This window comes from Microtus oregoni, unplaced genomic scaffold, assembly GCF_018167655.1.
Source record: "Microtus oregoni isolate MIOR12 unplaced genomic scaffold, Mior012 000010F_ref0000083, whole genome shotgun sequence".
NCBI classification, from domain to species: Eukaryota; Metazoa; Chordata; class Mammalia; order Rodentia; family Cricetidae; genus Microtus; species Microtus oregoni.
Window position 1 is genome coordinate 36857577 of NW_024543069.1, and position 24072 is coordinate 36881648.

General features: G+C 36.6%; 1 protein-coding gene across 8 annotated transcripts in view; it reads right to left on the reverse strand.

Annotated features, from left to right (window-relative positions):
* Positions 1-22491, reverse strand: part of Kiaa1109 (KIAA1109 ortholog) — a 184260-nt gene extending 161769 nt beyond the window's left edge. For all 8 annotated transcript variants that reach the window (XM_041659586.1, XM_041659591.1, XM_041659589.1 and 5 more), the window contains exons 1-6: positions 22356-22491; positions 21198-21274; positions 15210-15336; positions 10726-10842; positions 9482-9560; positions 8344-8408 (exon numbers count right to left, since the gene is read on the reverse strand). In XM_041659586.1, coding sequence (XP_041515520.1) covers positions 8344-8408; positions 9482-9560; positions 10726-10842; positions 15210-15306 — 358 coding nt within the window. In that variant the 5' untranslated portion in view covers positions 15307-15336; positions 21198-21274; positions 22356-22491. The remainder of the gene's footprint in view (positions 1-8343; positions 8409-9481; positions 9561-10725; positions 10843-15209; positions 15337-21197; positions 21275-22355) is intronic.
* Positions 22492-24072: the final 1581 nt, after the last annotated feature.

Below are 24072 nucleotides of genomic sequence, written 5' to 3' on the forward strand. Positions count from 1 at the left end.
AAATGCTCTGTTATAAAAAGGTTAAGTACCCACCTATCTAAAATTGACATTATATCTTGTACAAGTTTATTAAAGTTAGAGACCATCTAAAATGGCTCAGAACAATCCTCAGTTTTGGTATTCAAAAAAAAAAAAAAAATAAAAAAAAAATAAATTTGCAACTAACAAAATACAGTGCCATTCACATTTTTAAAAGAAAACTAAGAAAAACAAATCATTAATATTTATTTTTCACATAGTAATCATGTTACTTCAATTAAGGTATTTTCTCATCATTTTCTAGGGCAACTGGGGAAAGCAGAATAAATTCAGTCCTTTAAAAAAATCAATGGTAATAAAAATAAAGTAATATTAACTCCAGATACTCGATAGCTATGAGCTGTCATTTATGTAGTTCTCTGATATTTCCTGTCATTTATTCTCTGGCCTAGATTCTCTGCTCTTCAGTTTTACCACATAACTAAGAGCTAAGACAGTGCTCATTACATCAACCACTCCATCATTCTTCCTTGCTGCATATCAAATCCTTAAAACTGACAGTAAAAGGAATTTTATTAATATACATGAAGTATAATTCTTGAAACCAGAAACCATAATTACCAATTTTAAATAAACAAGTAAATCAAACTCTATTTTGCATTAGGTTTAAACCTTTGCTTAGTAATCAACAATGGTGCACCCCATACTCCAAGGTCACAGAGTAAGTGGGCAGTCCTCAATGTCTCCAACTTTCCTGAAATAAGACTTAACCAACACCTGATTTCCCTATCCAAATCCAATATTCCTCATCAATAGCAAATCTGTCTTTTCCATTACGAAAAAGTCAAAAGTTTTGACTGTTCATTCATGTCCCATAGATAACCAGACAATCCTGACAGCTTTTCTTAAACATCCAGAATCTAACCACTTTTTAATGCTCAGACTCAAGTCACCATCTCTGTGCACTTCTTATAACAGTCTCCCAACTAGTCTGTGCTTTCGTTATGCGCTTCTCATGCTTGTGCTTAGCACATTGACCAGGCTATTTAAAACTCAAGACATCTCATCCTCTATTCATAAACTTTCTAATCTTCCTATCTGACCCAGAAAAACAATATGGCCTTTCAAATATCTAAGTTCTAAACAATCTACACTCTCACATGGTAATCCTGCTTTCTACCCCAACTCCAAGTAAAGAAAGCTCTCCCTGAGACAGTAAGTTACATACTCCCTTAGTTGCTGAACTGTTCTCTTTTAACTCTCCTCTGCCAATGGAGGCTCCTGATTTCCCAGGAGGAACTTCACCAAAAAGTACTCCACATTCAACTTGCCCTGGTTTTATATTATTTTTTTTTTCATTTCTGTATTTTCCTCATTACTTGCTGATTATCTGAATCTTCCCAACGTGAATATAGGAAGTTCAGTGAACAGTGGGACCATTTTACTCACTGGTAAATTCCTAGTATCTAGAAGAATGCTAAATGTATAGAAGAGTTCATTTGTACAAAACAAAACAAAAAACCAGAGCATCTTCCTACAAGTCGTACTTCTAGGAAAGCAAAAATCCTACGTTAATAGTGAGATCTTATTCTGTTTGAATACTTAATAAGTAAAACATAATAAATATATGTAGAATATTTTTACATTCACACATAGAGTTGTACACGTAGAAATTATTACACAATTCTTCAAGGTCATAAACAATTCACCTTTAAACTCACTAAGGCACATGGTTTCAGGTTTAGTTATCCAACAGTTTAGTAATGATCCCTTAGCACAAATGCCCTAAGCATCAATCAGGTTTATGCTACAAAGGCCAATGGATTAGTTACAGAACCTGATTTATTCCTAATGGGATCAACAGTGATAAATAAACAAATGAATACTATATAAAATAAAGCAGAACTGCTCTCACTTCATCTCCACCTTGTAGAATCTGCAAAAATCATCTCCTTTCAATACAACTGATGAGAACACAGCTTCATTAATGTATTAAGGATGCCAAGGTATAAAGATAATTATTAATTTCTAAATACATTTGACAACCCCCATAAGTACTAAGTATACAATACGACACTGTAAGATCCCGATTCCTTCTTTCATACCCCGGTTTTTTACAATGTTTATTACTTCTCCTACTAGAAGGTGATCTCCATTAGAAGAAATGTTAGCTCATTACATTCACTTATTTTATCCCTGAACATCTATCACATGCCTGGAATATAGGCAGGAACTCAATTCATATTTAAATCACTGATCAAAAATAGTAATGGATCTAAATTTCAAATAAGACAAAATTTAGGCCACATTAAACCATTATTAGTCTAAAGATCATCTTTTCCTTCTAAAAATCACTTTCGAAAAGTATTAAATAGCAAGTTTTTAGTTTTAAAAACACATTTTGACCTCAGTTTTAGAAAAGAGAAACATTTATCAGAGTTCACATTCTATATTTTTCTGTGTCCTATTGTTTCTACTTATTTTGACTGCACTGACAATATTTCAGTCAGCGTTCTAACACTAAATCAAATTCCTGGTTCATATTCACACTTACACAACCTGCAGGTCTTCAGGGTCTCTGTCCATGATCCTTTCTATCAATGTCACCAGCCTTCTATAACTCTATAACTTCTATAACTTCTATACAGTCACTCACTCCATCTTTCATCCCTACTCAGACACACATATGGACACAGTTGTAGTGATATTTCATTTGTATTTAATCAATAAAGTTTGCCTGAACATCAGAGAGTAAAACAGCCCCACTGGTCAGCTTTACAGACCAGGCAGTGTAACACACACCTTTAATCCCAGTAGCCACACTAGTTTGCCATAGAAACCAGGCAGTAGTGGTGCTCACCTTTAATCCCAGCCCTAGAGAAGACTTTAAAACAGGAGGAGCTAGCACTCAGACATAGTGTCATTCTGAGATTCCAAGAGGCAAGAATGTCATTTCAGACTGAGGTAGAGGTAAGAGCCAGTGTGGCTGGCTATTTTGCTTTTCTGACCTTCAGGTTGAACCCCAATATTTGTCTCTAGGTTTTTAATAATCGTGCTACAGCAAGTGATTTAAAAGTATATCCTTAGAGACAGAGAAACAATATACCTATTAAAGAGACAAATACATACAAAGATGTACACCACACATTGGGGCACTCACATAGAGACTTAGAAATATTTCGATACAAGCACGCACATGTACATACTCTTACAGAGTCATACATGCATGCCTACAACTAACAGCACAATGACAGTATGACCTTCACAGAGATAACTACACAGAGCTCACTTGCAAAAGTAGTCCACACAGATCAGAAGGTGAATATTCCCAAGAGGGGTATGTCCACTCAAAGACAGACAAAGCACAAGCACTCCTCCAAAACACAGGCAGTCCTTCAAAAGCATCAATCTCCACAAACATATACATATTCACAAACAACAGCATCTTTTATAAACATTAATAATAATAAAATTAAAAATTAAACTAGGATACTTGTAGTGGAGTCTCCAAGAACTAGACAAGGAGATAAACAGTAAGAAAGATAAAGGTATGGATCCCCACATAATATTTTTTATTAATGTGGTGACCAGAGACAAGTATTTTACTATTTTAATTATAAATGCCTTGTTTGATTCACATATAAAATGAGAACTATACTACCAACCTATGGACTGTTATACACAATAAATATTAGCTTCCTTAGCAAATCAACATTTTATTAGTCATATAAGTTACATACAATTACCTCTGTATTCATGAACTATGCATCTGTAGATTCAACCAACCATGACTGCAAATATTTGTACATGTGCCTATACTAAAAATTACTACATGTGCCTGTACTAAACATATACTGATTTTTCTCTTTATTCCTTGAACAATACAATGATTATTTACACAGCATGCAAACTGAATCAAGTATTTTGAATAAGCCAGAAATGAAGTACATATATGTTTTTATGTAAAATACTTGAATATTCTTTAACTTCACTACCCATACAAGAAAGAGGGGTGTCCTGAAGCCAATCTTCTACTCACACTGAGGGTGAATAGTATTAGCTTTTGAGTTATGCTTTTGAAGCAGTTTTTTATTCTGTGATGTGATATAATGTAATATAGTACGGTAGTAATAAAAGCAGTATGCCTGTGTTCAACAGTGACTATATTTTTGGCTTTAGTCTAGGCACTTTTACTCACATCTTCTCATACAAGTTGAAACAGTTAACAGTTGAAGCTCATTATAGAAACCTCAAGAAGACTGGAAACTAAGTTTCTAAATATTGAAACTTAAATTACCTAGCCAGTTATATTAATGTATGAAAGCAAATATTTAGCTGTAAAAAATTTTAAAAGTACTAAATGATATAACACTAAAACATGTAATCATCAAAATGACAGAAAAGGGCATACTTTATTATCCTGTCCACTTCTTAATATAAGAATCCCTTCTGGGCAAGAAAAATGCCTAACTAATTATTCAGGTCCATATTCATCTAAACAATATAACACATTAAGATGCAACTGGTACTGCTAGCTAATTATTTTCTAGAAGAATGACTTAAAATCAATTATCCTAAAACAGAGACTTTATTTATTGCAGACTCTATTTCTTGCAAATAACTCATTTCATAACAGAGAATATTTTAAATCAAATTCATTAAATGTCTCTTTTCTCTTTTTTTTTCTTTTGTTTTTTAAGACAATCCTGAACAACCAACAAATTTCAATGTATTCCTGGATAAAATTATTCCAACCAACGTCTATAACAAAGGATTTGTGGACCCTATGGTAGTGTGGATGGGGGAAGAGATGTCCCCTTCCTCCCCACCTGTGCCAGGGAGAAAACAGGCCCTGAGGTCATAAGAGTAGGAGAGCTGTTCCTACCCCTCACCAGCTGCAGCACCCAGGAGAGGGGCCCCTGCACCTCACCTGGGCAACACAGTAGAGTGGACTGAAATGGTGTAGGTGTGGAGAGCCGACCCTGAGGGCATGAAAGCTGGAGAACTGGCCCTGCCCCTTGCTCACTTCTGCCAGTAGTGAACTAATTAGGGCAATGCTGGAGAGCGCACTCTGGTGGTGAGGACAGGGGAGAGCTAACTCGCCAGTTGCTCAACCCTGCAACTACCCAGGCACAGAAGGAGGGTTATAAGTTGGCCCACCCCAACAAGTATCCCATCCATGATCTGCTGGAGCAAGTAAAGGGAACAGTCCTGCAGACCCAAAGATGCAGGATCTCTACAACACAGGGCAACAACAGAATAGCCAAGAGAAGTCCCAGAAAGGGTCCGGCATCAATAGTGTAGCAGAAACCAGAGGCCTCAAACCAAGAAAATATATGGATAAAAGGATTTACTGCATGACTCACTGTGCCATACTGTAGCTTTCATGATGAGATTGGTCTCTCCTTTTTTATTATCCTTTTTTTTTCTCTTAAATTTTATTTTATCTTGGGGGTGGGAGTTGCAAGAGCAGAGGGCACATACAAAGGAATGGGGGAAATGAATGGAATCAAGACACATGATGTGAAAGACACAAAGAATAAATAAAAAGAAAGTTAAAAAAAAGATTTGTGAACATCACTCTTTTCTTCCAATCAAACAACTCTAATTTCTAATGGAAATCTTAGCCCTACCAAGAGGCACTTTCTTTTTTTTTTTTTTTTTTCCCTCTCGAGACAGGGTTTCTCTGTGTATCTCTGGCTGTCTTGGAACTTACTCTGTAGGTCACGCTGGCCTTGAACTCACAGAGACCCAACTACCTCTGCCTCCCTGAGAGCTGAGGATTAAAGGCATGCACACAACCACAGCCCAGCTCCAAGATGTAGTCTTTAAATCACCTCCTTGGAAGTCTGTGTAGCTTCTACTATTTTCAGGCCCACACTCTAGCTAGACTTCTAAGATTTTCATCAAGGAATGTCAACCACCTATACTGTCTGGATAATTGTCAAAGCACATACATCAATCTGCCCATAAATCAGCAAGAAATCATATATTTGCTATAAAGTCTTACTAGAGAATATAGTCCACTCTTATTATATGTTAAAAATAATTACATAATCTACTAATAGTGCTTGGATTTTGTCAGTGCTAAATTCTAACCTATTTACTATTCTATGCACTTTATTCTAAAACTTTGATTCCCAAATCATGAAAGACTAATAATATATATAGATTCAACGGTGCATTCTACCTTTCTATTTCATATGACTTGACTTTCAACAGATATGACTGTGAGCACATTACTAAGAACATCAACTTCCATAATAGAGAATTCCCTTAAAAAGTACATGGAATATATAAGAAGCTCACATATAACATTAACCAATAGTGAAAAGTAGAACTCTTTCCTCTAAGACTCAATGAACACCTACCTACCCTCATGTCTTTTCAAAATTGTTGTAGTTCCTTGTCTAAGTAATTAAGACAAAAGAAATAAATTAGGTATCAATAGGAAATAAAGTCATTAAATTATTGTTTGCTGACAACATGGTCTTGTTAGAAAATCCTCAATATTTCACCAAAAACTCTTAAAACTGAAAAAAAAATAGAATTCAGCAAAGTTACAAGACTGAAGATAATCAACATATGGAAATCATTAACATTTCTCCATACTAACAGCAATTTTTCAGGCAAACAATCTCAACAAGTTACCAGAAAAAAAAATTTATATATATATATATATATATATATATATATATATATATAGTACTTAAGATTAAATTAACTAAAGGAGTTAAAGTCCTAGACCCAAGAGAAAACACATTCCATATTCATGGGTTAGAAGAAACAATACTGTTAAAATTTTACTAATGAAAGCCATCTACAGAGTCGATATAATTCCCTCAAAATTCAGTATCACTTTTCACAGCTGTGGTGTTGTAAATGAGAATAGCCCCTCACAGGCTCATAAATGTGAATAGCACTATTTGAAAGCATTAGTAGGTGGTGGGCCTTGTTGGAGAAAGTATGTCTCTAGCTTTGAGGTTTCAAAAAGATCATTCCAAGTCCAAAGTCCCTCTCTTCCTGATGCCTGTATATCTGGATGCAGACTCTTGGCTACTACTCTAGCATCATGTCTGCCTGCGTGTCACCATGATGATAATGGTGAAACTTGAAACTGTACTGCAAACCAGCCCCAATTAAATGTTTTCCTTTTTAAGAGTTGTCATGGTCATGGTGTGTGTTCACAGCAATAGAACACTGATCAAGATAACAGCTAAAGAAAAAATAATCCTAAATGTCATGTGGAATTACAGAAGAATTCAAACTGTCAAGGAAACCACAGCACAAAAACAATGCTAGTAATAGCTCACATATTCCATGTTTAACTATATACAAAGTGATTACCACTAGAACAGCACAAAACTGGCATAAGAGAGACACCTAGAACAGTAACAAAACACAAGAGTCTACCAATGAACCCAAGAACCTACAGTAAATTGATTTTCAACAAAAGTAACAAAAACATACAATGGAAAACAAATCTCTTTAATAAATGGTGCTGACAACTATAAATCCACATACAGGACCTCATCTCAAAACCACATACACAAAAATCAACCAAAAATGGTCTGAAGACTTTAAAACCCCAAATCATAAAACTACTAGGAAAAAATAATAACAATAACAGAGTAATAAACTACATACCACTCTGGTCCAGGTACTGATATTTAAACTTGACCCCAAAAAACACAGGTAAAAAAGACCAACTGTATTATGTCCAAATAAAAGTATATTCATAATAAAGGGAATAATTAACAGAAGGTACAAACTAATCATTGGGAGTAAATATTTTCAAACCATATTAACTGATAAAGAAGTCCTCTGATAAAAACTGTACACAAAATATATAAGGAACTTAAAGTACTCTACAGGAAGAAAACAACTGGTTAAAAAACAAACAAGAGACGTAATGAGTGTGAACAGACAAGCAGTTAGCACCACCAATCACATGAGGTGGCGGCACACACTTAAGGACCCAGCTACTAGAAAAGCAGGAGCACACACATCTCTTGTATCCATGAGGTCGAGACCAAACTGGGTGACACAGCACGTATTAGTGAAGAGAAGCTCAAGAATGTGGATGTCTTACAAACATTAGAGTGATGCGGGCCATTTTATTCAGATACTAATAGGTTAGGTCCACATATTCAACAGATACTAGAAACATGGACAGAGCATACTGAGGACATGACTGGATAATACAGCAAAATGAATGATTAATTTAAGCAACAGATAAAATAAGAGCTTTGTAAATGCCAAGTTATTAAAAATTATCTATTATGCAAAGTATTTAATACATATAAAGGAAAATTATGATTATATGATTAAATACCTTTGAAACATATAAAAAAGAGAATTTACCATGTTGTTTCTGCTTTGGGTTATACATTTTCCACCACCGAAAAATGATGAATCCATCTTGAATCCTGAGGGAAGTCAAATTATACCAGATTACAAAAGCAAGAAAACAATTTACTGAACTCATTTTTTAGACCTCAAAATTGCTGTGAAGCCAAAGTGACCTTGAACTGATTCTTTCAGGTCATTCTGTCTAAACCTTCCCCACCACACCCAGCATTCCTTAGCTCATCCTTGTTTCATCATCTTTCAGGAAAAAAATAAAGAACTGCCTAACTCCAAATTAAGAAAGAATGTTCATTTAATTGATAAAAATTGTACAGATTTATCATGTATAACACATAAAAATTACTGGGCTCTTCTAACTATGTAAAACATAATGCTAATATATTTACAGGAAAATGAAGTGCAGAAAAAAATATATTTTAAATAACATTTTAATGCATAAAACATATTTAAAAAGTCAAATCTTAAAGAAGGTGTTAATAAACTCAGGGAAAAATTTCTAAAATACTCCTTCCTATCTATCAATTACCTATGATTTCATACCTTAAAAAGATCCTCTCTGAGCTTTTCCTTTGATTTAGACATATTATAGGCTACCACAAAAGTTGCTTCCAAGTTTTAAATGACATATAAGCAATGCCAATCATAGTATCTCTCACTCTAAACTTTTTTCTAAGTCACAAATTTTGAAAAAACACAAAAATAGAGTAAGCTTTTCTTCAAAGCTTACAGAAAACAATTTAATCGTGTTATTATTTCCTATTATACTAGATTAGTTTTATATTCTCACAGCAAAATTATAGTTGCTAATATGTACTCAATACTTGCATGCTGACCTTGAGAAAACTGATGAGCCATACCAATAGCCCTAACGCGCATGCCATGTAACAACAATTGGAATAGTCAACTAACACAATGGTTCAATTTTCCAGCTACAAATCAAATGAAAATATTCATTTCTATGAACTGCTAGGTAGGAAGTATTTTGTTGGTCTAAATAATTTTAAACATTGCTGAATAAACAACTTTTGATTTATGATTTATTTGAATAAACAAATCATATTAAATAAAACCATATTAAGAACATTTTTATAATAGTTCACATTTTTTTGGATCTCTTTTCATTTCTTGTTACCTAATAGACATATCTTCTGTAATGTAATATATTTCACGAACCATGACTTTGCCAGAGAGAACAGAGAAAGAGAAGGAACCTGTTACAGAGAAAAAACAATGGTAACTACAGTAATTCTTTTTTTTTTAAATATTTATTTATTTATTATGTATACAATATTCTGTCTGTGTGTATGCTCGAAGGCCAGAAGAGGGCACCAGACCCCATTACAGATGGTTGTGAGCCACCATGTGGTTGCTGGGAATTGAACTCAGGACCTTTGGAAGAGCAGGCAATGCTCTTAACCTCTGAGCCATCTCTCCAGCCCCCAGTAATTCTTTTAATACATAGTAGAGCATTTAGAGCTTAGACTAATCTTAAACCTTTAAATTAATAAATAATTCATCTTATTCCATTCCCTTCTCCATATACTCACAAGTCTTATAAATCTCTCATTTTTCCTTCCCCAATGAAACAAAAAGGGCTAAAATTATCAGTATGGGCTGAACTACTAAATAAACATTTTTATAACTGTTCCATATAGGTAGATCCTTTAATTAAAAACAGCCACTACATATACACAAACAATACCTAACTCATCATTTTTCTCATTAATCTGTCTGCATCAGTCATTTTTCCTAATTAACAGAAGACAATTTATGCTTCAGAGAAGGTTTACTTGTGCTCATTAATAAGTTTTTTCATATGAGGCATGCTGGAGTGGCTCTATCCAGCCACCCTCGTCCCATCCCACCCAATTAACTACTGGGCTTCTTCCCAAGGAACATGCTTTCGTAATGCAAACGCCCACCCTCATGCAAAATTTCTTCTGACAATAAGAAGTCGACTAAAAGTAGCCACAAATGAAATACACAAAATTATCTCAACTTATAAATTTTTAAAATAACAACTTTATAAAAGGGGGACATCTATATTAATATTCAAATACAAGACAAACTTTAAGGAAACTCAATTTAAATATTTTGTTTTTCAAATATTTTTATAAGCATATTTTTTAAGAAAAAAAAAAGCCAAAAAGTTACTATAGAAACACTTTAAGCAAAGACAATATGGTACGTAAAAGTAACCAAATGGCAGTTTATTACTATCTAAGGAATGTTACCAGAAAGGCCAAATAGATGAATTACTTCAAACTACTGAACCAAATGATGTTCTAAAACTACTATTTGTTTACAAAATATAAATTTATAACATATTATCTCATTATAATGTAAAAGAAAAAATATAGTGTTAAACACACTTACCAATATGGATATAGCCATGTTTATACAATCTATTAAGGACCAGTGTTAAAATAAGACCAACATTCCGAGAATTATAGTAGGTGAGATAAATAATCCATCCACAAGACAAAATGGTAGCTGTTCAGAGGGAAAACAAATCAGCGAAGATTTACTTTCATATAGTAATCTGTATTTTAACAATTTAATACTTGGAATTGTAAAATCATGGGTTCTTTCTTATATAACCTTTTTTCTTCAGTTATTTGCCTAAATAAATAAATATTTTAAATGTAGATTCTAATCAGATTAAAGTGCAATGCTTAAAGAACTTGAAAGGTATTGTTCCATGCCTCTGCTTTAAGTTTTGGTTAAGAAAACTAAATTAGCAATTATTCTAAGTTTTTGCCTTTACATGTAAACTGGTGCCTCTTACAGCTGTCAACATTCTTCTTTGTTCTGTATATGCTCTGCTCCTCTTCTCTGCCATGATTCCCAAATGTGTCCTCTCAATTGTATTCCATAAATCCTGTATGTTTTTTTTGTCTTACTATTTCACCTTGATTATCCTCTGAATATTCCAATTTGTCTATCATGTCTTCAAGACCTGGAATTCAATTTCCATTTGATCTATTTTATTAGTGAGGTTTTCCCTAAGTTTTTGGTTTTTTTTTTTTTTTTTTTTTTTTTGGTTTTTCGAGACCGGGTTTCTCTGTGGTTTTGGAGCCTGTCCTGGAACTAGCTCTGTAGACCAGGCTGGTCTCGAACTCACAGAGATCCGCCTGCCTCTGCCTCCCGAGTGCTGGGATTAAAGGCGTGAGCCACCACCGCCCGGCTTTCCGTAAGTTTTTTATTTTGACCTATTGACATTTTCATTTTCAAAATTTCAAATTGATTCATTTTCAGCACTCCTATGTCTCTACTGAATTCCTCTATCTTATCTCTCTGTATTACCTTCCTTATTTCATTCAACTGTTTGTGCTCCTTGAATTCATTCAGCTTACTCATGTCTTCTTTTCTTTCACTGGACATCATCATCATTATTACTTTCGAGACAGAGGAGTTTCTCTGTGTAGCTTTGGGCCTGTCCTGGCACTCTCTCTGTAAATCAGGCTGGCGTCAAACTCTCAGAGATCCGCCTGCCTCTGCCTCCCAAATGCTGGGATTAAAGGCATACGTCACCACAGCCCAGCCCTTATATTCTTTTGACTTCCATGAAATTTCATCCAATTTGCTCTCATTGAAGTCTATTACTACATAATTGGGAATTTTCAAGCGCATAGTTATAGCCTTGTTTTTTTTAAATGTTTTTGTTGTTTTGTTTTTGCATTTCTGTGTTGGGATTTAAGCATCTGGAATGACTCACTGGCTGGAATATTTTTTTAACCACCATATTTTCTTCAGCGCAAATATCTGCAGTGTTCAAGTGGAACTATGTTATAATATGGTGAAGGTGTCATTTTCCCCCACTGGACTTGACTCATCTCTGAGAGCAAACCACTAATTTCAGGACAAGTCTATTATGAAAACAGAATTATCTTCAATTAAAATAACTGCCCAACCCTAAATTTTGGATGAGTACAAAAGCACAGTATGTAACAAGGTATTAGAGACTAAGAACAGTATGGAAAGAAAGTAAAACTAGTCATTAGTATTAGAGCAGCACACAGAAAATAAAAGAAGGAAAAATGAATAAAAGGATGTAATAGTTAAGATAAGGGGAAGAGATAAAGCAGCTCCATTGGATAGCAAAATGAAAAGAGAAAAATATAAAGAAATGTAATCAAACAACCTAAAGCCACCCCAGCACTTGGGAAACTGAAGCAAGAAGATCCAGAAATCCTGGCCAATCTATGCTTTTAAGAAAAGCCAAAAAAAAAAAAAAGAAAAAAAGAAAAAAAAAAGAGGGACAAGGAGAGCAGAGCAGAACAAAACTGGTCCATTCAATTGAATTAGACGATATATAAACAAGAAGGAAAGAGAAATAGGTGGGTTACAAAGTCTGTATGTGGCTTCCCACATGCCTGGTCTTCCTCCAGGCAGTCACTCATGATGCTATCTCCTCCTTTTCAAGACCCAAAGATTTGTTTTCAATTTTCTTTTGCTCCTTCATTATTCAAACTAGTGTTGTTCTTCCATCACTGGCCTGTTGGATAGCTGCATTCCATCCGTACCCAGTTTATTCCCCCACAGATTCTAAGTCTATGAAGATTCACTCCTCCCAGCTGTGCCCCGCTCAGCAGAAGTCTGGTACAATGAGCCAGTTAAGGAATAAATCAGCTCCAGGGACAGGTGAGCAGCTCAAGGGCTGCTGCACCACAACCATACCATTCCTGGTTAGGTCACAGATACCAGAGTTACTACCTTAGCCATGCCTCTTGGTTTTTTTTTCAACTTAGAGAAAAATCATTGTTTTTTTAATCAACAATCTCTACTGTTAAAAAAGTAACAGGAGCTGAGGAAATGGCTCAGTTGGTACAGTGCATGCATAAGGACCTGATTTTGAATCACCAGCACTCACATAAAATTGGGCTCGGCACATGCAACCTGTAGAAAAGACCTAGGAAGCAGAAGCCAGAGATAGCGCAATCCCCAGAGTTCACTGGCCAGCAAGCTTAGTGAAAGCAATGAGCTTCAAGTTTACTGAAAGACTCTGTCTTCACAAATGTATGTACATCACACACATACACCAATACAAATGTGCATAAACACATACTAAGAAAAGAAATAGAATCCAAGAAATTTTGTCAAAGAAACATTAAATAGCCTACCTGCGGTCATGTGAATATAACTAGCTCCCATAAACTCATAGGGAGTGACAGATACTACTAGGAGGTATAGCCTAGCTGGAGCAGGTGTGGTACTGTTGGAGGAAGTGTGCCTCAGTTTACTTCCTGCTGCCTGCAGTTCAAGATGTTGATCTCTCAGCTCCTTCCTCAGGTCTGCCTAAGTACTGCCATGTTTCCTGCCATTATAGCAGGAAACTATAAACCAGCCCCAACTGAATGTTTTCCTTTCTAAGAGCTGCCATGTCTCTTCACAGCAACAGAAATCCTAACTAAGAGGCTACCCTCTCCTAAATATTTGTAGTAACTGTTGTGACAATAACCTACTTTTTAAAAATGTCACTGATTATGGTAGAAATAAATCATAGCCTAAACTTAACTAGTCATGAAAAGTTGTCATCTAAAATTTATATTTTTTAAAATTGTATTTTTTAAATACCCTGTTCATCAATACACAAAAGGAAAAATAGAAAAACCATTGTTTTTATAATGAATTGACCTTTATTTTAAATGTATAATTGCTTTCTAAGTGAGGAAAAAGTAATGTGTAGCAGGTTAAAATGTGACCTACCAACATCATAGTAAGATCTTCACTTTGTTCAAAATGCTACAGTTTTTAAAAACAAAGCAATAGCTTTGTTTCATTTTTTTGGATTTTATTAATAATTTACAGTAACTTTCTTTTGTCGAATAGAAACTATAGAACTCTAAGTTGTAATTCAGTCCTACCTACATGTTATGAAGCATCATTATTCCTTCAGGATATTCATCACCTCTGCCCATATTCCTGCCTTATAGCATATGGCATCAAGTCATATAGACGCAAAATCATGCATTTAGTAAACACTGCTATGTAATCCATAGCACGTAATCCATGCTATTATTAAAATGAGAAAATTAAAACCTATCTTCATAAAACTGCTTTGAGCACTGAAACAACACATACAAACTTCCTATTATATTCAGTAAACCAAGTATGCTGAAAAATATCAGTATGTCTCCTTTTCCTTTCTACCCTTCGTAATTTCCCTTCTACATCTGGGGCTCCTACACCAAAATCCAACTCAAACAGCACGATTTCACATCAACTTGTGCAAGAATAACAGCCTTCAATAATCTCTTTATTCATTAATATTATTTTATACATCTTCCTTTTCCTTCATATTCATTCCTTCATTTCTTCCCTCTCTCTCCCTTCTCTTCCATTTAATTAGCACTGTTTTGAACTATCTGCATATACCGAGAAAACTTCTAGACCATTACACAAAAAAAGTAATAAATAGAATAAACCACAACCATTTTTCCGAATGGAGAAAAAAAGAAATTAAAATAAAGTATTAAATATATGTTATTTCACTACAAAATATTATTTACAATGAACGTTTATTAAGCTTATATTAAAAATGTTTGTGTATGTGTTGGAATAGGGGTGGGGAAAGTAATTTAAAACAGGAAAAATAAGCTCAGCATAATCAATGCCTTTTCTCTCCCCCAGCTCTCATAAGTCAGATAACTTAGCAGCCTAAGAAAAACAAAAACAATACAGAGTAGTTTCCATTCCAGAGGAAATAATCAAAAGACATATATAAAATCCCCCTTCCTAAAGATAAATGAATGCTACTCTAGCATTTCAGGTTGAGCCACCACTGCCTAAAATCTGACAGTTGTTAATACTTGGAAGAAAACACAACAAAATAACTTTTTAAAATATATTCTACTTACCAACAAGAAGCCAAACAACATTGGAATTGTGTTCTGTAAGAAAATCTTCTAATTGAGTGATACTGGGGACAATGCTGTCATTCTTCCTTTGATCCATTACTGATATTTTTTCAGAACATCTAAAGGCCTAAAAGAGATCAACAGTTAAACTTAGAATCAAAGATTCATAAAACTCCAACAGAAATCACGTAAAACATTAAAAGGTGAATTAACGAGGTTTTAAAGTTACTTTTTATGTCTTTCACTGGGATTGCAAGTAAATAACAAATGAAATGTTTGTACATATTTCTATCTAAATAGAAGACCATGGTTCACATTAGCAATGCCTTGATTTTACAATCAAGGTAAGCAAATCTCTGTGAGTTTGAGGTCTACTTATGGTCTACATAGCAAGTTACAGAATGGCCAGGGTTACATAACCTCTTTCAAAAACAAATTAAAAGAGTAGTACTGAGAGAGGCATGATTGCTATTAAAGATCATAGTAAAAAAAATCTACTTTAATAAGGAGTATTAATCATCTATATACTTACTAGTCATCATTAATAATAATCAATAATTATTATATAGACACATATATTGCATAAACAATATAATACCTAATAATTATGTTTTAATTAAATTTTAATTAATTGTATTAATTAATGCATCATTAATGGTATGTTATTGCAAATAATATAATGGATAATGAATATATTATTAATATTCATCTAGATTTTTGCTCAAAGTTAGTGCTTAATATTATAATTATATATTAAATAAATCTTCATAATTTCCATCACCTCTGTGTATTCACCAATATTCAACAGGATAATAATCTTCCTAGTCACATGCTTCCTTTAGATAGCATGTGAAAAGTTAAATGATCTCTTGCCATCACATGTTCGGGAAAAATTATAATAAAATGTCAAGCTATGAACAGACATGGTCAATTGTGTAGATAAATATGCATATAGATATGTGTTTGTCCTAGTTTGAGTAAGATGAACCCAAAAGTGCAGATATTTAAATGGTTAGTCACCAGGGAGTAGAACTCTTTGATAAGATCAGAAAGATTAAAAGGTGTATGTAGCCTTACTGAAGAAATAAGTCACTGAGAGTGGACTCTTAAGTGTCAAAAACCCATGCCAAGCTTCGTCTCCCTCGCACACACCCACCCTCCCTCCATCTCTCTCTCTCTCTGTGCCTGTTGATCAAGATGTAGTTCTCAACTACTTTTCCAGCACCATGCCTGCCATGCCTACCATGCCTGCCACCATGCTCTCCACCATAATAATGAACTAACCCTCTGAAATTGTAAGAAAGCCCCCAGTTAAATGCTTTCTTTTATAAGAGCTGCCTTGCTCACAGTGTCTCTTCACAGCAATAGAACAGTAATTAAGACAGTATTTATATCCACATACATAGACAGGCAAGTAGCATAATTATGATTATTTTATAAAGAATGAACTAAAAATAAGAAAATTCTTACATTATAATAAAAAACAAGAGGCATTTTCCTTTTAGTACAATATAATACAATTAACCCAATCCACTAACAACAGTCTCCAATTATAATACAAATTTAAAAAACTCAAAGAAAATGGGGACAAAGAATCATAAGAAAAACTGTATCATTAATATTCCTTTAGACCAAGTAGCACAGGTAAGTTTGGGGGGAATAAAAATAACAATAGGTAATTTTCAGGACATACAAAGAATGTATGAGGACAAGTTTTTCACTGAAATTCAATGAATATGACTTGTCAACTTTCTAAACATATTTTTTGTTTGTTTGCCATGACTCTCACTTTGGAGATCACAATAGATATAATTTTCATATATGTATGTATATAAAAACATATATACATACACACACACATATATAGCTGAAATCTTAGTATAGCATAAAGATGAAAACAAAACGTGTCTGAAAAGTAAAAGGGGACACATGCAACAGTAGACAGTGACAATACCATGAAACAGCAAAGAAGCTAGAGAAATGTTTCTATTTTTAAATTTTTCTCCCACTGTTTACAAACTGAATAAAACAGATTCTCATATTTTTAAAAGCACTGAAAGACTTGTCAATCACCAGCCTAAATTTTAGAAGGAAGCGATCACTTTATAACCCATGAATTCTCTTTTGTCTTTTGTTCAACACTATTTAAATGGGTGAAATACTTTGAAAGACCCACAGATATAAAAACAAATATGAGAACACACATTTGATACCTAATACTGAAAGAAAAAAAAGGAAAAAAAGAAGGCCAAGAGCATACCTAGCCAGATCTAGTAACTTCTGTAATTAGTATATTAACATAATTGATAGTAATGTAATCACTCCTATAATCTCAGTTCCTCAGGTGGCTAAACCTAGAGAATCACAAATTTAAATCCAGTAAAATTTATATCAAAAAGCATATTAAATAAATATCCACACATTTTATAATGAATTACATGTGATAAAATTGTATGTACCTATTTATGCTTACTTTTTATCATTTAGAGATGTAAAATGAGTATTTACTGAAGGAAACAAGGTTAGGTGAGGTACATATGTTCCGCATTTGAGCCTCTACACAAAAATATGTTTCTAATCAAGTCCAAAAAGTGCAACCCATCCACAAAAAAAACCTAGAATCCTCAACCAAAATCACCACCATGTGATATAACAGCTCATCATTCTTATGAAAGGAATGGAGAAAGAGGGTGTTGAGGCTGGAAAGCCATAAGTATCTACCAACATTCTCCCCAGTATAAGATGAATGCAAAACATTTAAGAAAAATCATCAGACAAAAACCCAATGTTAAAAACATATCTCAAACCGGGTGATGGTGGCGCACACCTTTAATCCCAGCACTCGGGAGGCAGAGGCAGGTGGATCTCTGTGAGTTCGAGATCAGCCTGGTCTACAAGAGCTAGTTCCAGGACAGGCTCCAAAACCACAGAGAAACCCTGTCTCGGAAAAAAAAAAAAATATATATATATATATATATATATATATATATATCAAGCAAATAAAGAATAAAGAAACTACTTTGTGATGATACTTTGAACAAGAATGACTTCCATAGGCGCACATGTTTAAATACTTGGTTCCCGGTTGGTAGAATTCTTTGGGAAAGATTAGGAGGTGTGACTTTGTTGAGGAAATATGTTACTGGGGAAAGGCTTTATGGTTTTAAAAAATGTAGCAGTGGTAGCACATTTTAATCCCAGCACTCACGAGGCAGCGGCAAGTGGATCTCTGTGAGTTCAAGGCCAGCCTGGTCTATAAGAGCTAGTTCCAGGACATGCTCCAAAGCTACAGAGAAACCCTGTCTTGAAAAAACCAAAAAAAAAAAAAAAAAAAAAAAAAACTTCTCCTTGCCAGGACTCCCCTCTCTGCCTCCCACTTGTGGATCCATCCAGCCATCTGCTACCATGTCTTTGCTCTGCCATCATAAACAACCATCTAGAACCATAAGCCAAATAAAACTTTCTTTTATAAGTTGCCTTGGTCATAGTGTCTTTATCATAGTAATAGAAACTAAGTTGATACTAGGAAGTGGGTTATTGCTGTGACAGTCCTGACCATGCTGTTTTTGTTGTTGTTTGGGGAAAATATGAAAGACTTTGAGACTTTGGACTAGAAAAGCAGCTGAGTGCTGTAAACTGAGATTAATAGGCCATCCTAGTAGGAGCTTGGAAGACAGACTTACTAAGAACAATGTTGACCATGGAGACCCAGCTGAAGAAGTTTCAGCTGTACCTCAGACCATTTTTGTGATATTTTAGCAAAGAAGCTGCCTTCTACCCTGTCCTAAAACTTTGCCTGAGGCTAAATTGAATAGTAATGAACTAATTTCTTTGGCAGTGGAGATCTCAAGACAGCCTAATATTGACTGTCACACAGTTGTTAATGTACGCACATCTACAAAGAATAAGAGCAAGAAGGGTAAATAAAAATACAAAATGTACAGCTTGAAGAGAAAAAGAACAGCTGGAAATTTAGTGTTGGAAGCAAGGCTTCTTTCTACTGAAGGAGGTAAGATCAAGGCTAGGCCTGATCTGCACTGGAATAAAGGGAGGGGCACACTAAGGGAAAGACCCCAGCCAACTAAGCCTCCAACTTGAAAAGGCCTAAGGAATTTAAAAGCAACAACAAATAAAGCTGCAGTAAATGTGAGGCCAGGCTCCATCCCAAGTGAGCAGCAGAATTTAGCAGGGTTTTTCACATGGTTATGGCTTTAGAATCATGAAGGATAAAAGACTAAAGAAGTTATAGAAACTCCCTCAGTGCCTAAGGATAGCAGGGAAAATGAAGCCTGAGTTGTGTGGGATACCCCAAGTTGTTAAGAGATGTCAGAGCCATAGGATATCTGCAGGGAGAGCTGAGTACGGGGAGTGGAATAAGCCCAAGAGATGTATGCTGCAGACAGAAAAACTGGAAGAGAAGTCATCTAAACCCTTTGACATCAGACATGGAGCTCAGGGGTTTCTCCTGTTGAGTTTCTGTCTTTCTTTTGGGCCCGTATTTCATTACTATGTACCAAATTCTTTCCCTTTAGAATGGTAATCAATATTCTAAACCATTGTATATTTAAATTGCTGTTTCATTTTATAAGGGTTTACAATAAAAAGACTGCCTTAAGTCTCAGGAGAGTCTTTAAACTTTGGATTTTTCAAAAGTGTTGAGACCGAAAAACTAAGGAAATTTTTGAAGTTGGACTAAATTTTGAATTATGATATGGCTATGAGTCAATGGGTGCCCAGGAGTGAAATGCAGTAGTTTGAATGAGAATATGAACTTCATTGGCTATATGTTTAAATATTTATTCCCAGTTGGTAAAACTGTTTGAGAAGGATTCGGAAGTAAGGCCTTGGAATAGGTATGTCACTGCTGACAGGCTTTAAGATTTCAAAGACTAGTGTCATTCTTAGTGCTCTCTGTCTCCTGCTTATGATGCCTGTTTTATATCAAGATGTAAGCTCTTAGCTGCTGCTGCAGCTGTCTGGCACCATGCCTTTGCTCCATCTCCATAGACTCGAATCCTCTGAATCACAAACCAAATTGAGTTGCCTCGGTCATGGTGTCTTATCACAGCAATAGAAAAGAAACTAATTCAGCCTTTGAGTAAGAACAGCATGGTATTCTAGCATAAGGATCAAGGCAAGAGGGTATCCACAGGAACTAGGGCTACACAGTGCAGACACATCTCATAGTACAACAACTGCTTAATGAAGAGGAGCTGGAAGCTCCTCTACTATAAGAAGTTCCTCTAATATAAAAATCTACTGCATGATCTTCATACAGTAAATGATTGATTGGGGAGAAACAAAAGGGGTTCTTTCCTCTTCTTCTACTATCCTGAACAGTTTAATCTCTTACCAGAAGCTCAAATTATATATATATATATATATATATATATATATATATCCCTAACCCTTAACCCTAACCCTAACTATATATATATATATACATATATATAGCACTCTATAAATATCTATTAAATGAATTAAACTACTTGCAATCATGTTTAACCAGTCTTTTACTATCTCTATAGAACCCAAAATTAAAGGAAAGAAAGAAAAGAAAAAAAAAAGGCTTTAAGTTCGGTAATACTGCAAGTTGATACCAAGAAGCTGAAGCAGGAAGATCTCTAGTTCCAGACAAGCCTTGACTTTGGTAATATGGGCTCAAAAAACAAACAATGTCAAACAGAGATACATATAAATATTCTTTTTTAAACCTTTTATAAACATGAGCAGCTAATAAAAGCAAGCAAAAGATAAGAATACTGGATCTTCGTAATGAAGCATGGGTTTCTCTGGGCTTACCTCTGCCAACACAAAAGCTAAGCACTTGACTTACTATCAGTCATGTATCAACAGTCCAGAATTCAGACAACATGATTTGGTGGCCACAGATGTACCGAACACAAACGAAGCATGAATCCAACATGTTTCTATCTGGGCTTTAATAAGAAATTTGATTTTTCTTTAATCTTAGGCAAAAATACTTACACAACATATTTTTTTAATCTTCAATGTTGTTTATCTTTCCACTTCTGAAGGCCCTTCTGTAGCGTTTCATCTTAAGTCTGAAAAGCACAGCATATTAACCAATTATAAAGGGTATCCTAACTTTGTTAGTGATGCTTTCAAATTAAATTATTTAACACGCCAGAAAACTTCGATATTGGGCCAATAACTGCATTAAGAACTCCTAGACCTCAAATAAAACTGAACTTTTCAAAACCACTCTACATATGAAAAGGATATGACCTAGGAGTCACTGAGTAGGAGTCAGGACACATTTGAAAGTGTTTTCCTATTGACACGGAGTCTTCCCTGGAAAGAAGCGTGACTTAGTTTCCCTTCTACTCTGGACACCGGGCGCACTGTTTACCAAATGACAGTTGCCTTGCAAACTCTAAGACATTTGGGGGATTGGGTTGCATGCTGACTGAGGGGCTATAAAGAAGCGAGAATGCCAGGTTTGAAACAGTTGTGCTTCAAGGTTCTCAGCCACAAAGTGTGGGGACGGCTCCTAATAGTGCTGGCACTATTATATGACACCACACCAGTTAAATGCTGATATGTCAGAAAGTCTCACGAATTCACCCCATTTTTACACCTGTCAGACTACATCTGCTTCACTGTCATGCATGGGATGAAAACAGCACCACGAGACCAGCTGAAACCTACTCTCTCAGTTCCAGAACCTGTGACTTCCTCAGAGGAAATTTACAAGAATTCGTTCCCTTTACCAGACACCCCGCTGTCTACACGGGAACCAATGGGGGGGGGGGGGGGGAGGAAGGACGGTAACTAAGACACCCCGGAAGGAAGACAACCGTTCCGGACCTGCTTCTGGCCGGAGAGCTGTCCACTGAGGTGGGTGCCCTACTGGACGAGCCTTCCCGCATCAGGGCAGCCGGGCCATCCCGGGGGCTTCGGCCCTGCCCTGCTCGCTCCGCCAGCTCCGCGCGTGCCCGGAACCCCGGGCGCCCGGCTGTCAGGGCCTGCTAGGCCTCGACCGCAACCTCCGACCCCGCGTCCCCAGCCCCGCGCCACGGCCGCGACCCCGCCAACCTCCCCGGAGGGACTCGCCCGGGAAGGCGCTGCCCGCCTCACGACCGCCAGGCCCTCGCCGCACGCAGCCTCGCGAGCTCATCTCACCTGACAGCGCGGCAGGCCCGAGCCGGGACCTCCGTCGATGCCTGCACCCTCAGCCTGCGCAGCTCCAGCTCCGCCGCCGACAGCCTCGGACGCCCATGGGGCGGAGGAGCAGAGCCGGGGCAGCAGCGGAGGCCAGCGGCACTGCGGCGACGTCAACCGGCGGCGTCTCACGTCAGGGCGTCGGCGCCTCAGGGCACGCCACTCCGGCCCCGCCCAAGAACCGAGTGGGCCCCACCCCTCGCTGACCGGGGTAAGGGCGGGACCTGGGCGGAGGGGCGGAGCTAGGTCTGGGACAGGGTCCTGGCTCCAGGGTAAGGCCTGGCCCGAGGGGCGGGGCCTGAGATGCGAGACCTAAGCAAGGACTCTAGGCGAAACCTAGGGGCGGGTCCTGGAGCAAAGAAACCTGGAAGAGGGACTCAAAAAGGGACGGAGCCTGAGCTTTGTCACCGGCCCGTGACCATAGAGTGATACCTGGTCTGAGGAGCACAAGTCACCGAGAATTTAAAACTACCTTGTTCAAGATTCAAAGTGGGAGATAAACACCGTCCTGATAACGTGGATAGTACAGTCAACATAGGAAAAAGAGGACAAAAAAAGGAGTCAGATAGCCGTATGGTGTGAAATGAGTGCTCACAGAAGATGTACTTAATTGTGTAAAACGCTGACACAGTAAGGCAACCAAATACATTATTATCCTAATAATGGCAGTGGTTTGCGCTCGCCACCCTGGATATGATTTAGCAAGTGATTCAAGATTATCAACTTGCTGTTAGGACAGCTACTTAACCTGTGTGTTTCTTATGCACAAACAGTGTAAAGCAAACGTTATAATGAAAGATTGCAGGATGCTTGGAGCGGAGTGGAAAGTGCTCGTACAACTTGAAATGGGAACAGCAAGAGCAAACTGTTGAGCAGGACGTAGACACTTGCTTGTCCTCCCTAAGATCTGCAAAGAACATTCTTATCCTCCTTTTTCTCCACTTCACAAACTGAAAACGTAAGGCTTAGAGATTAGAAATACATTTCCAGTCTAGAGAGCTAGGATCTGAACCACAGTCTCCAGTTCCTTCTTTACACTAGCTCTGGTTCTGAGTGCTCAGGTCATTTCAACATTTCTCCAAGGGCGTGGTAGTGTCTGCTCTTAAACAGATATGAAGCCAGATATAAGGCTGCAAGAAAAAGAAAACAAAAACAAAACGAGGTACTGCAACTAAATTGTTATTGAATATAAAGAAATCAAGGTCCAAAACAGAAAAGTATCCCACCACAAGTTCTTGGAGCAAAACACGACCTAGATATGATCCACAATCCCCCCGAAACAAAACTAAACAAACTCCAGAGATAATAGGAAGATTTTAGAATGGCAAGGGGGGGGGGGGGGGGATTCACTGCAGATTTCCTCTACAGTGAGTGAGGGACTGGGAGAATCTGGACACTTCTGCCTCTCCTTTCTTCCCACCCCTATGACTAAGAGCCTCGTGGTGACTACAGCTGTTTGTGAGATAACATCAAGATGGACTACCTATTTTCGAGCCTTCCTATTTGAAAGGCCTCTAACCCTGAAAAGACACACAGGCAGTCCATGTGGCTCACAACACTTACATCGCAATGCCTCTTGGATTCCCTGACCTTTATCCTACCTTCACTTTTCCCCAACATGTCTCCAAGAAGGAGCTACCAAAAGAACTGCCTCCAGAAAATATAATGTGAGCTGGGC